The sequence below is a fragment of the Eptesicus fuscus genome, chromosome 8, assembly GCF_027574615.1.
Source record: "Eptesicus fuscus isolate TK198812 chromosome 8, DD_ASM_mEF_20220401, whole genome shotgun sequence".
Taxonomy (NCBI): Eukaryota; Metazoa; Chordata; class Mammalia; order Chiroptera; family Vespertilionidae; genus Eptesicus; species Eptesicus fuscus.
In genome coordinates, this window is record NC_072480.1 from 2,105,499 (window position 1) to 2,121,584 (window position 16,086).

Below are 16,086 nucleotides of genomic sequence, written 5' to 3' on the forward strand. Positions count from 1 at the left end.
GGTTGAGGGTTCAATTCCCAGTCAAGGGCAAATACCTGGGTTGCAGGTTTGATCAGGTTTGATTAAGGCATGTGCAGAGGCAATCAATCGATGTTGTCTCTCTCATATTGATGTTTCTTTCTCTGTATCCCCTCTCCCTTCCTCCCTTAAACTCTCTAAAAAAAAAAAAATCAATGGAAAAAATATTCTTGGATGAAGATTAACAAAAAAATAAAATTTGGTCTTAATCTTGATCCCCTCCCCACCAAATGTGCTGAGTACCCTGATGAGCCACCAACAGTTTCTGCACATAGGAGTGGCATGTTCAGAAAGGGTGTTCACTCTCACTTAGTGTCTCCTGGAGAGACTCCTGGTTTAGAGAACCGAACTATTATCCTCCATTAGGACAAATATCCAGAAGAGAAAAAAAGACACAATGGGAACAAATACAAGTTATTCTTATGAGTTGAAAGGATATCGTTACTCTTCTTTTTCTTCCCTATTCTTTTCTATGTAATGTCAATTATTTCTGAAAATATTTCATTTTACAAGACCCTGTAAAACAGGGTCTTCTTTATACCTTTTTTCAGAATCAACAGTTGATATCATAGAATAGAATCTTTCCTCTACTCTGTAAATTTAAACACATAAATAATTTACGTGAAGAGATCATGTTAGACCATATATACAGACTATAGGCCCAGTGCACGAAATTTGTGCATGGGAGGTGGGGTTCCCACAGCCCGGCCTGCAGCCTATCCAATCTGGGACCCTTTGGGGGATGTCCAACTGCTAACAGTCAGATATCCCTCTCACAATCCAGAACCGCTGGCTCCTAACCACTCAACTGTCTGTCTTCTGTCTGCCTGCCTGATTGCCCCTAACCACTCTATATGCCAGCCTGATTGCCCCTAACTGCTCCCCCCTGCTCACCTGATCACCCCTAACCACTCTCCCCTGCCAGCCTGATTGCCCCTAACTGCTCTTCTCCCCTGCCAGCCTGATCACCCCTAACCGTTCTGCCTGCCTGATCACCCCTAACTTCCTCCGCCTCAGCCCCTGCCACCGTGGTTTTGTCCGGAAGGACATCCGGAAGATGTCCAGTCTAATTAGCATATTACCCTTTTATTAGTATAGATAAGTTTTTAACTCTAGTCTCAAGGTCAAAAATAAGATCATTTTCTTGTATGCTCTCTAAACTCTTTGCTTCCCTGTCAATAGCTCCTTAGACTAACACATTCCTGGGCTAAAAAGTAATACTAGGTTATTCATCATCTGTTTACTGAAATTGAAATAAAATTAACTCGTCTATGATGGAGTGAGAAAAATTATCTTTTTTGGAAATAGCAGAGCCCACACTGCTGCTCCAACTTGTACAACAATAGTGGGGAGAGCTGAATAGAAAAAAAAAAATAGAGCCAAAGGTGAAAACATTTTCATATATCTCTGCCAATCTTTACCATTACTTGCTTAACATGGAGAATAATAAGAATAAATGTACCTGTTAAAAGGCAATATTTTTGGTGTCACTTTTCATTCCTTCTCCGTCCCTAACTCATCTAATTGTCAACAATGCCTGTTTGTCTGCAGTGTTTCTCCCATGCTGGCCTTTCTCTCCTCCTCTTTGCCTTAATTTCTCACAAGGATTACTGAGTAGTGGTCTTCCTTTTCTCTTTTTTAAAAAACTGATCTATCTTATGTGCTTCAAAAGGAGGGATGCATCATTTCCTCTCTCTCATCATAAATTTCAGGATTTCCACTTGCCATGAGTACAAGTGTTTTCTTCTTAACATCCTGGTCAGTATATCCTTATGATAGCTCACTGAGTTAATATACATCTCAATGTGTAAGGCCAGATCATAAGCATGTGTGAAGAATGACTTAAAAATAAGGAATATTCTATGTATATGAGGAATTTGTATGTGAAAAATTGGACCTGCAACCATCAATAGGAATTCTTCAAAGGAACTCAACTTACAACCAAAAGCATTGGAGTGCAGATATAAAATTCACTGATTCTTTTTCTAAACCAAGGTACTATTATCCTTGTGAATACTGATTTTGTATATAAACTATATCTCCATCTGATCTCTTAGATTTTAATAAAGTACATTTGCTCATTGTCTTAGTTTCCTAAGGCTGTCATAATAAAGTGCCATAAACTTGGTGGCTTAAAACTAAAGAAACATATTACCTAATAGTTCTGGAGGCTTGAAGTCCAAAATCAAGGAGTTGACAACATCATGCTCACTTTCAGACTCTGGATAGACTCCTTCCTTGCCCCTTCCTAATTTCTGGTAGTAACATTCCTTGGCAGCTGCATTATTTCATCTCTGTCTCTGTTGTTGCATGACATTCTCCCCATGTGCCTCACTTGACATTATCGTCTCTCTTCTTGTAAGGGCACCAGTCATATTGGATTATGAGCCTATCCTACTCCATAATTTGATCTTTATTCCTTCTTACTCATTGCCATTTATCACCAGTCTTTGTTATGACCCTTTTTTCAAATATGGTAGAATTCTAAGGTACTGGGGTTTAGAGTTTAATGTATCATTTTGGGGGATATAATTCAAACCATAACATTGATAATTACTCATTTTCTAGCAGTGCCCTATGTTTAGGTTTTTATACTATAGTATACACAAATATTGCTATTTCAAATGCTCCAAATATATTTAAGTCCATAAATAATTTAAAAAACCCTGCCTTCTACTTCATGTTAAATTTATATTCCTCTCCCTATTTTCTATTTCCTTATTTTCTTGCAAAGACTGGTGATAAATGTGATGAGTAAGAAGGAATAAAGATCAAATTATTGGTAACATTATGAAATTATGGAACTCTACATATAGGTAGTGAGCTATCAGTACAATACAAATTTAAGATTTTTCTGAAAAAAAAAGTCCTATACATAATACCATCTTCCATATTGTTCTATTACTATAATTAAAACATTTTCATAAGGACTTTCTGGAAAAGTGTATATTTTTACTGGCATAAATTATTAAACTGCTAAGGCAAACAAGGCATTAAGCACTACACAATGATTACATAGTTGAAATGGGGCTTCCATGTTATGGGATTAATAACATAAAACTTTGGTGGCTGGAAAAAGAAGAGGCATGAAAACTTGATCTGGTTCAGTATTATACTCTTAGTGAAGAACTATAAGCATATAGGGGGAAATATACAGATACTGATCTGAGAAAGAAAAATATCTGGGATGGGGTATGTTATAGAAATCGCCAACATAAGTAAAACTTTGTCTTCCTAGATGTTTGCCTGGTTTGACGATATCCTAAATTTAAATTACCAACAGATATATTTTTCTATCAGAAAATTATCACTTGAAAGTCATACAGATACAAATAACTCAATAAGCTTATAATTAATTATTTTGGACCAAAACATTGCTTATCTACCTGTATGCATATATAGCTGAGTGACAACATCTACCTAGATGAGATATGAACTCTTCATCCACTCATGATCTCAGTTAAGATCTAGAGAGTCCCTAGCATCAAAAAACTATGTTAAGCCGAAACCGGTTTGGCTCAGTGGATAGAGCGTCGGCCTGCGGACTGAAAGGTCAAGGGCATGTACCTTGGTTGTGGGCACATCCCCAGTAGGGGGTGTGCAAGAGGCAGCTAATCGATGTTTCTCTCTCATTGATGTTTCTAACTCTCTATCCCTCTCTTTTCCTCTCTGTAATAAAATCAATAAAAAAAACAAAACTATGTTGGTTGTTTAATTCTCTCTAACCATATGTACTTCAACTATTCAAACACAATAATAAGAAAACAACCCAAAGTTTAAAAAATGGGCTCAAGATGTGAACATATACCATCAAAAGATATACCAATGTTGAATAAGAACATGGAAGACGCTCAATATAATTTGTCATTAGGGAAATGCAAATTAAGACCACAATGAGATATTACTACACACCTATTAGAATGGCTAAAATAAAAAGAACTAACCATGATATGTATTGGTGGGAATTTGGAGAAACTTGAATGCTCATACATTGCCAATCAAAATGTAAATGGTCAATATTACAGGATTACAGGGACAGGGAAACTGAGACAGGAATGTTAAAACAAGGCCAAACAGTATGAGCAATTTGCAGCCAGCTTGTTACTAAGAAGCCTTTATCTTTCCCAGCAGGGACATGAGAGCAATGGTTAAAAAACAAAACAAAACAAAACAAAAAACTGCCTAATGAGAGAATGCAGAATGGGAGGGGGAAAAGGGAAAGGAAAAAGGGAGTTTTCTCTCCTAAGCAGAGAAGCCAGCAGTCTCAAGGCTTGACAAGAAAAAGTTGCCAGGTGCTTCTCATGAATTCTGGGAAGACCACAACAAAGTAAAAAAAGGGGGACCTTGAGAATTAATCTGCACCAAAATATTCGGCAGAGGAATTTTGAGATCTATAGACAGGAGGATATATAACGCCTCAAACCTCCACCCAGCTTGCTCTTCAGATTAGCTGAGAGCCCATCTGCGCTTCAAAATCCAGATGTATAGGTTTGCTTGCTTTTTCAATAAAGGTGCATGCTTTAATTGCTTTAATAGATTGGCTTTTCACAATACAGTCAAGGTCTCTCATATAAATGCATTTATATGAGAAGACAAGGATCGAGGTTTGCGACAGCCCTCTTCTACTGGCTCAGGGGGCTGTGTGGTAACACCTTTCTGGTGCCAGTGAGAGGTGCCTATAACATTCAATCACTTTGTAAACAATTTGCAGTATATATATATATACTTTAAAATTAAACCTATACTTATCATAAAATAGACTCATTTCAATACAGGCATTTGTCCAAAAGAAAAGATGACATGTGTCTATTCAAAGACTTGTATGCAAATGTAATAATAGGTTTGATGTGATAGCCAAAAACAAGAAAAATTCAAATTTCCATCAAACAGTGAATGAATATACTATGGAAAATTGCTCAGCAATGAAAAAATAAGGGACTATTAATAGACACACATGGTTGAATCTCAAAGTAATTATGAATAAAAAAAGCCAGAGTAAAAAGAGTACATGTTGTATAATTCCATTTATATAAACTCTAGAAACTGCAAACTGATCTACAGTGACAGAAAGCAGACCAGCAATTGTCTGGGAAAGGGCAGGGTGTGCATAGAAAGCATATTAAAGGGCAAAGGAAACTTGTGGGGCGACAGATATATTCACTATATTAAGTGTGGTGGTATTTTTAAGGTATGCACATATAAAAAGTTATCAAAGTATTCACTTTAAGTACGTACGGTTTGTTTTATATCAGTTATACCTCAATAAAGCTGTTTTAAAAAGTCCTTATTTTGCTGTTGTCACAAGCATATTCACTATGATTTACCTCAATCTATAATCAAGTCAGCCTCTTTCTCTCATATCCCTCTCCTTATTTCATTGCAATACCATTTCTTATTCAGATTAACATGAAATATTATCATAATATCAGATGTCATGATCACAGGCCTATACTAGAAAAAATAGGTCTATTTTCTGCCAAAGCTATTAGCCTGAGTCTTTCTAATTTATATACCATAACGTTGAAATGATAGGCTATGCAAAATGCAAATTTAACTGTGTCTTCTTCTGACTTAAATGTCTGTACTAGTATTTCATAGTCTCCAGCAAAAAGGCCCAGGTTTATACAAGACCTATGAAGCCCTAAGATACTTGACCATGATCTTCCTTTCCCCAGCCACGCATACACTTCAGGCATACAAACTATTCAGAATGTTCTGACCATGTCGGTGCCTTTCTTAGTATTGTAGATTTGCGTCTGCTGATAATGTTGCCTGTAATTATCCATTTCTCATTTTCTCACAGTGAATTTTTCTTGGTCTTCCAATTCAGCTTCTAATTATCTTGTCATTCCTATAGTCAATTATTGTTTTCCTCAGTACTGGTGTTGTACTTTTATATACATTTATAATTACACTTAACTCCTGCATTTTAATTATGGGTTACAGTGAACTATTTTAGAAGGGTTTATCTTTTTTCAGCACTCAATCCCTAGCATCAGTACTTGGTACTGAGATGTCAATGAATGTTTATTCAATTTCATTAACTGTTGAACATTCTTAAGGCTTATGGACCCATCTAATCAGGCACTATTTACTCATGTAAGTTCCACAGAAAAGCCTGAGCTGAAGTCATTAACCTCAACAATAAGGACATTTTACATTCTTGTCCTTATTTCCAGAAATTACAAAATTAGCTGCTTCTGTTTCTTCTTAATACAGCGATTTTCAACTTTTTTCATCTTATGATACAAATAAATTAATTATTAAAAATCTGCAACTCACCATAAAATATATTTTATACCTATCTGACAAAAATAGAGAAGGTATACTTTTGATTCATTCACACCAATGGCTATTATGTGGGCTGTTGTCATTTTTTATTTGACAATCTAAGGAAAAAGAAGTCAGTGCCCCTGACTAAATAGGTTTTGCATATTTTAAAATTCTTGTGGCACAATGGTTGAAAATCACTGTCTTAATGTAATGTGAAATAGTTCAGGCAGGTCCCTAGGAGTTTCACTGTGTTGTTTTTGAGTGTAGGCTGAGATGGCTGCCTCAGTCCAGGATAGATGTTAGTGCTTAGAAGCTATGAAAAATCAAGTTTGTCTTAGAAAATACATTTTTACAAGGAGCACAGAGGCAGAGTATTTCAAGTAGCTGCCAGGGAAAAACATTTCAAAGAAATGTAGTTCAATTCCACAAGAATCAATGAAAGAGAGATAAGACCTGGAAGTGGCAAAATGGGCTTCAGTCCTTACTTTTAATGTTACTAATATTGCTTTAAATGAAGATAATAACATTCTTCCCACTGTCTTGCTTTTTGTGCAATCAGAGATATACATGTCTGATGAAAAATGTAAGAGAAAACCACACCTGACGGTAAACAAAATTACAATCTTAGCATAATGAAGTTAATGTAATTAGGTAGAATGACCTTTTTTTTAGTACCTAGACTTTCAGTAGAAATAAATGAAAGCTATGAGGACATTTACAAATACACAAGAATTTCTTGCTAAATTCTCTAGTGGTGGAAAGTCAATTTGATAGCAAACAGAACCTATCTGCTTCATATCATCTAGACAAATTATGGCCAACTTTGAGCAGTTCTTTAACCACCCCCAAACATTCATAATGTAATTTTTGGTACATCATACATATGAGAAATATAGTCAAAATATTTACTAGTCATAATAAGTTTACTTTGCCTAAAACATTGTTGAAAGCTGAAAATAGTTTGAATTGTTTTCCTTTTTCTAAATTCAGCAATACCATCATACTATTTTTAACACTGATGTAGGTACGTCATTCCCTAATTCCAAAGGAATTCAAAAGTCACGATAGAAATTCAAAACGGAGATATTTCCATATGTATTTCCAGAATTTAAGAATAATATAGTTATAAAAATGTATCATATTTAAATTGAAAGTCCTAATTTCCAGTACATCATTTCATTTATTTAGCTGACTGAAAAGTAAAAAGCCAAGGGTCAAAACAGTGGCAAATAAATTTCCTTTTCTTTCTCCATATAAATAAATGTCAACTAAATAATCTCTACCTTCTCAGCATGCTGAAAATAGCTCATTTAGTAAATGGCTGGAGAAGGCTTTCTATTAAAATTTCTTGAGATTGAAGTATTCTCTCTATTTCATTTTTACAGTAGTCTTCTGTCAAATCTATACAAGTTACAAGTCTCCATAGAATAGGAAATATCTTCTTCCAACTGGAGCTAAAGCCAAGACAAAAATGTCTGCCTCGGACATTGGGAAGGCAGACAATACTGGCAGGGAAACGTGGGAGCTTCTTTTGAAGTAGTGTTTCACAGTTTAATCGCAATATTGACCTCAAAATGTGGGTAAATGATTGAAGGTTGAGAATTTGGAACATTCACTCACTTTTTATCCAAGAGGTGGTGATACTTTTTGGTATAAATGTCACCAACAAAATGCTACACAATGCCCATATTTGAAGAGAATACAAAATATCATAAGGATCTGTCAATTATATTGGAGAGATGTCAAATCAGTACAAAATACAGATAGCCTTGTTCTGTGAAGAGTATATAATTTAATATTTAAAATAACATTATTAACCACTGTAGAATTCCTAATTAAATGAGGAAGGCCAAACTTTGTATGTGAAGCAAATAGAGAATGAAAAATTATATCTGTTTTCATCATTTACCTTTCCTCCCTTCATGCACACATTTTGAACTCCAGTAGTCCTCTGTCTCAAACACTGCCTCCTCATTTAACCGCTCTAGTCACCACGCTATCTTCCTCTCTGGCCAGCTTTCATTATGAGAAAGAAAAACCTTTTACAATGGTAGGTTTTCTCTATATAAACATATATCAGAATAACTTATAATATATAACATTAGAGTTAACTCTACTGATATATTTATCTCTGTATACCTCCATACTAATTTGATATTATTTATCTCTGCATCTATAATGCTTTGCATAGTTTCGGGTACAAAAAGATTCTTGAAAATAATTTTAGAATGAATAAATAAATATATGAGTGGCAACATCAGAAAGGCACATTTTACTACATTTAAAATTGTGTCTACATTATTTTATGACTTCAATACTGCTGTGTAGCATAGAAAAGAGGCCAAATCTAAACAAATGGCTGAAGGCTAAAGAAAGAATCATTAACAACGAGATACTCTTACTGAAGAAAGCCAAAGATATGTAACTGGCTTTACTACTCTGTCCTAAGAATTAGGAAGAAATTTGTTTTCTCAATAAATAAACATGACTATTACATGTGGAAAAACACTTTAATTTTGTCGCAAATTTAATACTGATTTCTTACTCTTACTGGATTAGACTCTACTATCCTGATTTATGTAAACATTGAGATGAAATACTAATTCCCAGCTATGTATAAGACTTGTAGTATCAACAAAATAAGTATTGATTGTAATTATGTTTTAATTGGCAATGCTCAAACAATAAAGTAAATAAAAATGCACCTTTTTTGTTACTGGTTTTAGTTTTAAAAGAAGTGCTTATTTATGTTTTTTAATATTTTGAGAGGATAAGTTATTACTCCTGCTATCAAGAAAATGTAGTTCATAAATTTTCTCATTTCAACTTTTCCACTATGGCAAAATTAATTTCATAGCTTTGGTATAGAAATTAAACAACTTAGAACTATAAACATCAGATTATTGTTTCTTAGCTAAATATACCACTAAAGTATATATTCTACTTACTAATCACATTATTTATCCTTTCTCTTGTTAGAAAAAATCTTCAGCTGATGACTAACCTTATTCATGGGTCTTGAATTTCTCTTATTTCTGTATGACTGGAGATATCTGGCTACGGATTTCATTAGTTATAGATTGTTTTTCCTTTTTAATCTTTTAAATAGAATTTATTGTGTTACATTGGTTAATAAAATTATATAGGTTTCAAGTGTAAGTTATAGATTTTCAATTAGCAAGGGGATTGTGTTAGTTCATTTGGGCTGCTATAACAGAATACCATAGATTGCATGACATAAACAACAAACATTTATTTTTTACAGTTCTGGAGGCTAAGTCCAAGATCAAGATACAAGCATGTTTGAGGCCCTAGTTTCTGATACATAGCAAGCTTTCCCCTATATTATCACATGGCAGAAGGGGTCTCTTTTAATAAGGGCACTAATCTCATTCTTCAGGGCTCCATCCTTTTGTCCTAGTCACCTCCCAAAGAACCCACCCCCAAAGAGCATCACATTGTGTTTCCACATTTGAATTGTCAGGGTGGTGGGGTTGGCGGAAACATTTAGTCTATAGTAGAAAAACAAGTAAACAAAGACAATTAATTTTTTAAGAGAAAGATAGACTATGACTTTTATATCAAGGTATTGAAAATTAAATTTCTAGGGTCTGTACAATGCTATCAAATATGTAATTATCTATTCTCTTTTATACCAAGCAAAATAGATTTTATACTCTAAAATAAGATTTTATTTAACAATTCTCTTCACAAAATAACCATAAAACAAAGTCCATTGTGAATATATGAATTCTCAAGTCAGTTTCTGAAATATCACACAGAATCAATTTAGATAAAACGTATGTGCTTTTTACTAGAGATCTATTACTGGTGTTCAATTTCTAAAACTTCTTTTGATGTATTATGAAAATTCACAAATAAAGATAATATATTACATCAATTATTGTAATGTCATATTAAATGGATGATTATAGTAATAGGTATTTCAAACAGAAGAACTTCTTTGCAGCATAATCTAAGAGTTTATAATGTAAGCAACAATACTTTGAAAATGTTAGGTTGCAGTAACAATTATATCAGCTTTATTCAATTTTAATTCATTAATTAGTTATGAAAATAACAAGTCCCTGATTCTAGCTTAAATATTACTAAATTATGTAATACTAGTAGCCCATTTGCAGGAAAAATCCGCTGCTACCCGCCCCGCCCCGCCTCACTCCACCCTGCCCCGCCCCGCCCCACCTGGGCTTTCCCTCTGGCAGCCATCTTGCTTTCTGCTTTTCCTCTGTCTTCCTTCTAAGTTGTCTTCAGTCTTCACTCCTCCCTCCCTCTGCGTATGCAAATTAACTGCCACCTTTGTTGGGTAATTTGCATACTCACCCTGATTGGCTGGTGGGCGTGGCTTTGGATGGTGGGCGTGGCTTGGGCATAGCGAAGGTGCGGTCAATTTGCATATTACTATTTTATTAGGTAGGATTTTATTTTGTTTCCCTGAGGATTACGTTCTCAGAATATGTTGATCACCCAATCGTTGGCAAATTCAAACTCTACTTTTATACCATTCATGATACGAGTCTCACAGTAAGATATAGTAAACATATTTAAGAAAGAAATTGGTAGTTTGTCAAGAGATTTAAACTGAGTAAATTTCTGTATTTCTTTATGTATGTTTCACCTTAGATTCTTAGCTTATTTAACCTGCAATTTACTTTTTTTTTTACACACATTTATTTTCTTTAATGCAATTTAGTGTTGCCTCAAGAAATACAAATGTGAGCCATATGTCTAATTTAAATTTTTCTAATAAACATATTTTAAAAAAGGAAAAAAGATAAAATTAATTGTCATAGAAGACTTCATTTAATCTAAGATATAAAATTTTGAGATATAAGCAATTTAAAATTTATTAATGAGATATTTTTCATTTTGTTTGTACCAAGGCTTTGAAAGCCATTATGTATTTGACACTTAGATTATACCTCAGTTTGGACAAACTGCATTTCATTTGTTTAACTGCCTCATGTAGCTGGTGGCTATTGTTGATAACACAGCTCTAGTGTTTTATAAATTATAGACTAATAGATATCTTTCCAAATTCTTAAAGGAATCTCTAAGATTGTCACTGTATACTGATTGTAGAGAAGAGTAATTTTGTTGTGTTCAGTGGCTATTCCAGAAGGGAGTGATTGACTGTATCTATTTCCCTGTATGCCCTTTTCTTTAACTGGTGTCAAGTACAGTCAATTATATTTAACTAGAGGCCCGGTGCACAAATTCGTGCATGGGTGGGGTGCCTAGGCCTGGCCAGCAATCAAGGCCGATCACTTGTGACCCATCAGTAAGCAATCTCCTGGTGTTAATAGTTATTATTTTAAAGTAAAAATAACTCTGTAGTAGTTCAATCTGTCAGTGACATCTCTGTATGTAATATTTGGAACAGGAAATACAATTACTTCCCTCCTTGCTAAGGCTACTTTTAAGAGCATGAGAGGGCTGTTCAGCTTTGATTTGGGAGCTTCATCAGTGGGTTCCCTGAGAGTTTTTGCCAAAGGGATATTTGGAAAACCTACTGGTCCTGGAAGAGGTGAGTGTAGAAATGAGTGAGGGGCTGAAATGAATGAGAGGAGGCTAAAAGATATGACCTGAAGATTAGCAACCATCTCAAATGATTAGGATCTTAAAATTGTAAATGCCTGGCTTATTGTTTATCTGCTTTTATCCCTCAAAGGAAAATGAAATAAATGTGTTTTTTTTCTAATGTTTGTGATGCACATGATTGAGAAAAATGAACTAAAAAACATGCTCACACTTTCATCTGATACTCTGTGTCAGATTTACCAAGATTTACCTTCCTTAGAAAGTTATGGTGGAAAGTACTTCAAAAATCATCAAGCCTCACCTCTTCATTTTACAACCAGGAAACTGAGGTCCATGGAGGTTAGATGAACTTTCCAGGACCACAAAACTAGTTAACGGCAAAGGCAGGTGTGATGATGATTGTGTGTGTTTGGTGAATGAAGGGAGGTTAGGACTGAAGTCAACCCACAAATGAAGTCAAAGTTGTATAACTATAATCACAAGTCAGTAATTAGAGATTCTGGCACTGTGGGAAGCCATCCACTGTTGATACTATCATAAGAGTGCATCAAGGAACACAGAAGGCCGATGGACCTTGAGCATTGGCAAGGAAAATGCTAAGCACCATTGTTCTGTGGAGATAGTGATGGCTCAAAGCAATTTCCTGACCTAATAGCCTCAAAGTAAATGTTTACTGAACCTTACTGATCTTTACTGATCTTTTTTTTTAATGTGACTAAGACTTTATTATTTATACTTTATCCCCAAGCTACAAGCACTCTTATCATTAAATTACATTGTGCATACACCATTACAACAGTTTATTTGCTCAGGAACATACAATCACATTAAATATAATATAAATAATTTTCTATTTCATAGCTTAATTGGCTCATAAACAGTTTCCCTAGGAGGAAAAACAAGTGTTTGTGTTCTTTAAGAAACTGGCATATATAAATGAAGTGCTACAGGTTCATTAAACTTTGAGTAAACCTAAAGATGAAGCTTTTGGGGGTTTTCATATAGTGAAGGATGGAATGGTGGTGATAGATGCAATCCTTTGTAAGTCAGAGGATATTCTAAATGGAAAAAACTTGACATGCGATTGTTTAACGGAAAAAAATAATCAAAGTCAAGAAAAAATGTTGAATATCTACTCTTAAAAGAACAGTGCTATCTATACAATACAAAAATGAAACCTACAAATTCAAAACACACTCATTTTAATGTTTTAAAAGACAGACCAAAAAATTGATAGGCAGAGAGAGTCCAGACCAATCATACCTGAGGCAGATGTTTTAAAAAAAAAAGAACATGATATAATGATTTGACCTCTAATTTTCCATAAAGGAAATTAGTCATGACTAAAATTTCACGAGTATTCATGTTTGTAGTAATATTTTAATGCACAAAATATAAAAAATACGATGTATAAAATTTTCCCTCTTAGGTTTATAATAAGCTATCAAACTTGTTTTAATAATTTACTTTTATAAGCCTTCTCTGTTTAGCAGCACATGCTATACAAGTACATACATGCTAGTCTTTTACTATAATTAGTTTTCATTTCAAACTAGTGACTTGCCTTTTTATCCATAGCTTTATACATTTCATTTCCCTTATAAAACACTTGATATTTCCAGTGGTAAATTTTAGTCAACATATTACATAGAAAGAAACTGGATTTCTAAAATGAATATTTTAGTACTGTAGCATGATGGGTTTAATTGAACATGAAGCATAATAATAACTACATTGTACTGTTTAAACTAAGTCACAACTGTAAGAAAATTTTTGGTTTTTCAAATGTAACCAAGATGAGACTGCAGGGTTATGAGCAGTAAAATATTAGAGAACAATGAATGAATAAGTAAGATGACTTTTCATCAGTGGCCATTCATTATTTTGCTTTTCGGAACCTGGAAGAAATTGTTTTCTTTGAGTTTCAAATGTTCTGGTAAATCTAGTCATTTCTTAGCTTCCTCAATATCACCTTGAATTGCTGAAATAAGTGACTCTAAAGAATCAAAGTTCTTTTCTGGTCTGAGGTAGCCAGCAATGGCCACATTGAGGATTTCCCCATAGAAGTCCTCTTTGAAGGTATGCATGATATGAGTTTCTATGGACTTTTTCATGTTCTTGTAGTATGGGTTCCATCCTATGCTCACCACCATCTTATGGACTTCTCCAGTTCCCACACTGGCCTATCCTATCTAATAAAGAGTAATATGCAAATTGACCATCACTCCAACACACAAGATGGCCGCCCCCATGTGTGGTCAAAAATGGCTGCCTCCATGTAGACACAAGATGGCCACCACAAATGGCTGGCAGGGGGGGGGGGGCAGTTGTGGGCAATCAGGCCAGCAGAGGAGGGCAGTTGGGAGGGACCAGGCCCGCAAGGGAGGGCAGGTGGGGGCGATCAGGCCTGCAAAAGAGGGCTGTTAGGGTGACCGGGCCAGCAGAGGAGGGAAGTTGGGGGCGACTGGGCCTGCAAGGGAAGGCAGTTGGGGGGGGACCAGGCCTGCAGGGGAGGGCAGTTGGTGACAACCAGCTCAGCAGGGGAGGGCAATTAGGGGCAACCAGGCTGGCAGGGGTGGGCAGTTAGGGGTGACCAGGCTGGCAGGGGAGGGAAGTTAGCGGTGACTGGGCCAGCAGGGGAGGGCAGTTGGGGGTGACCAGGCTGGCAAGGGAGGGCAGTTAGGGGTGACTGGGCCAGCAGGCAGAAGCGGTTAGGGGCAATCAGGCAGGCAGGCAGGCAAGTGGTTGGGAGCCAGCAGTCCTGGATTGTGAAAGGGATGTCCGACTGCCCATTTAGAATGTTCAATGGGCAGTTGGACATCCTTCAAGGAGTCCCAGATTGGAGAGGGTGCAGGCTGGGCTAAGGGACACCCTCACCCCCCGTGCATCAATTTCATGCACCGGGCCTCTAGTCCATAATAAATGCCAATGGATACATCAGAGGGAAGATTATCTACTACTTGTTCAGGAAAGTTAGCGGTGGGGATGCTCAACTGCTTGGAGCCACGGCCAAAGCCCCGCATGACTTTGCAGCGGCAGAAGTACAGCAGGTTCTTCATGACGCTGTCCACTCGGGCTGCAGCCCAGTCCTCATGTCCGGAGGAGCCACAATAGAGGTGGTGCCTGGACCCCCAGACCAGCCAGGGGACATAGGCGGGAGCTTGGCTGGCGGGTCGGGCGGGAGCACATCAGGCAAGTCCCTCCTGCTGCTGATCCAACAGAAGCTGCCTGGCGACTGGGACGCTGTGTCTCTCTATTGATCTTTATTGACCTTAGAGATGGTCTGTCTGCTACCTGTTTGCTGTGCTTTACTGAGGGCAAGATGTGTATCTAAAATTGAATAAAAACAGACAAGGCCAGATTTCGGTGTGCCTCTCCTAGAGAGAGGTCTCCACCTGGCCCCCACCCCTTAATAATTCATATTTCTTGTATAGTATTTTCATTTGTGCATCGGCCCCTTCTTCAGATCCTGAACCCCCACTGTAAAAGGTTGCGGCATGGCACTATCATGAAAATCATATTGTACCATCTTGCATATAGAAAATTAAAGACATAAAATCAATAATGCTACTATAATAGAGTTCTAAAATTTAGCAGAAATAAAAGCTAAGCATTCAGTTTTACAGTTTTGATTTTGTAGTCAAAGGGGCTTTTTTTTGCATTCTCCTGATTTTATGAGTCCCTGAGATTATTGTAGACTCTGTTTCTCATGATCTAGATAACTCACAACCTTGAATGAAAAAATAGTTCCTCCAAAAAAGAAATAAGTATTTACACTGCTTATCCTCTAAGTCTTGGTGTTTTCTAAAGGAAATTAAAAGAATGTTTCAAGCTGAAAGGATTGAGAGAGAAGTGTATTTTTTTGTGGGATGAGATGTAACGGCTTGGACATATGTCACGGTGACAAAAGATAATCCAGACAGAAAAAAAAATCTTTGGGTGCTTTGTTTTGCAGTTTAACTTTTCTTGAACTTCCTAGACAAGGCAGAAATTCTAGAGGGTCAATTAGAGGAATATCTTATTGATGCTAAGGATTATGCAGCAATTTTTCCTTCTAAAAGAGAGATGTACTTAGGAAGGTGGGAAGATAAATGCACTTACTAAACAGTGACCATATTCAATAAGAATCTGCATTTATCACTTCAATTTCAACTCACATAGGAAGTATTTAGGTTCATCACTATGCATCCTTTTCCCTCACTCTACATATTTAAGCATCACTGCGGAGTATATTTT

At 36.1% G+C, this 16,086-nt stretch overlaps 2 protein-coding genes across 3 annotated transcripts in view; both read right to left on the bottom strand.

Moving 5' to 3' along the window:
• The window catches only part of TRPC4 (transient receptor potential cation channel subfamily C member 4), a 370,139-nt gene that overhangs the window by 175,525 nt on the left and 178,528 nt on the right, over positions 1-16,086 (bottom strand). The window lies entirely within an intron of this gene.
• On the bottom strand, positions 13,676-14,909 carry LOC129150136 (riboflavin kinase-like). The gene is made up of 2 exons (XM_054720361.1): positions 14,757-14,909; positions 13,676-14,033 (listed from the first exon to the last, which is right to left on the bottom strand). The coding sequence occupies exons 1-2, from the start codon at positions 14,907-14,909 to the stop codon at positions 13,797-13,799; spliced, it is 390 nt and encodes a 129-aa protein (XP_054576336.1). The 3' UTR covers positions 13,676-13,796.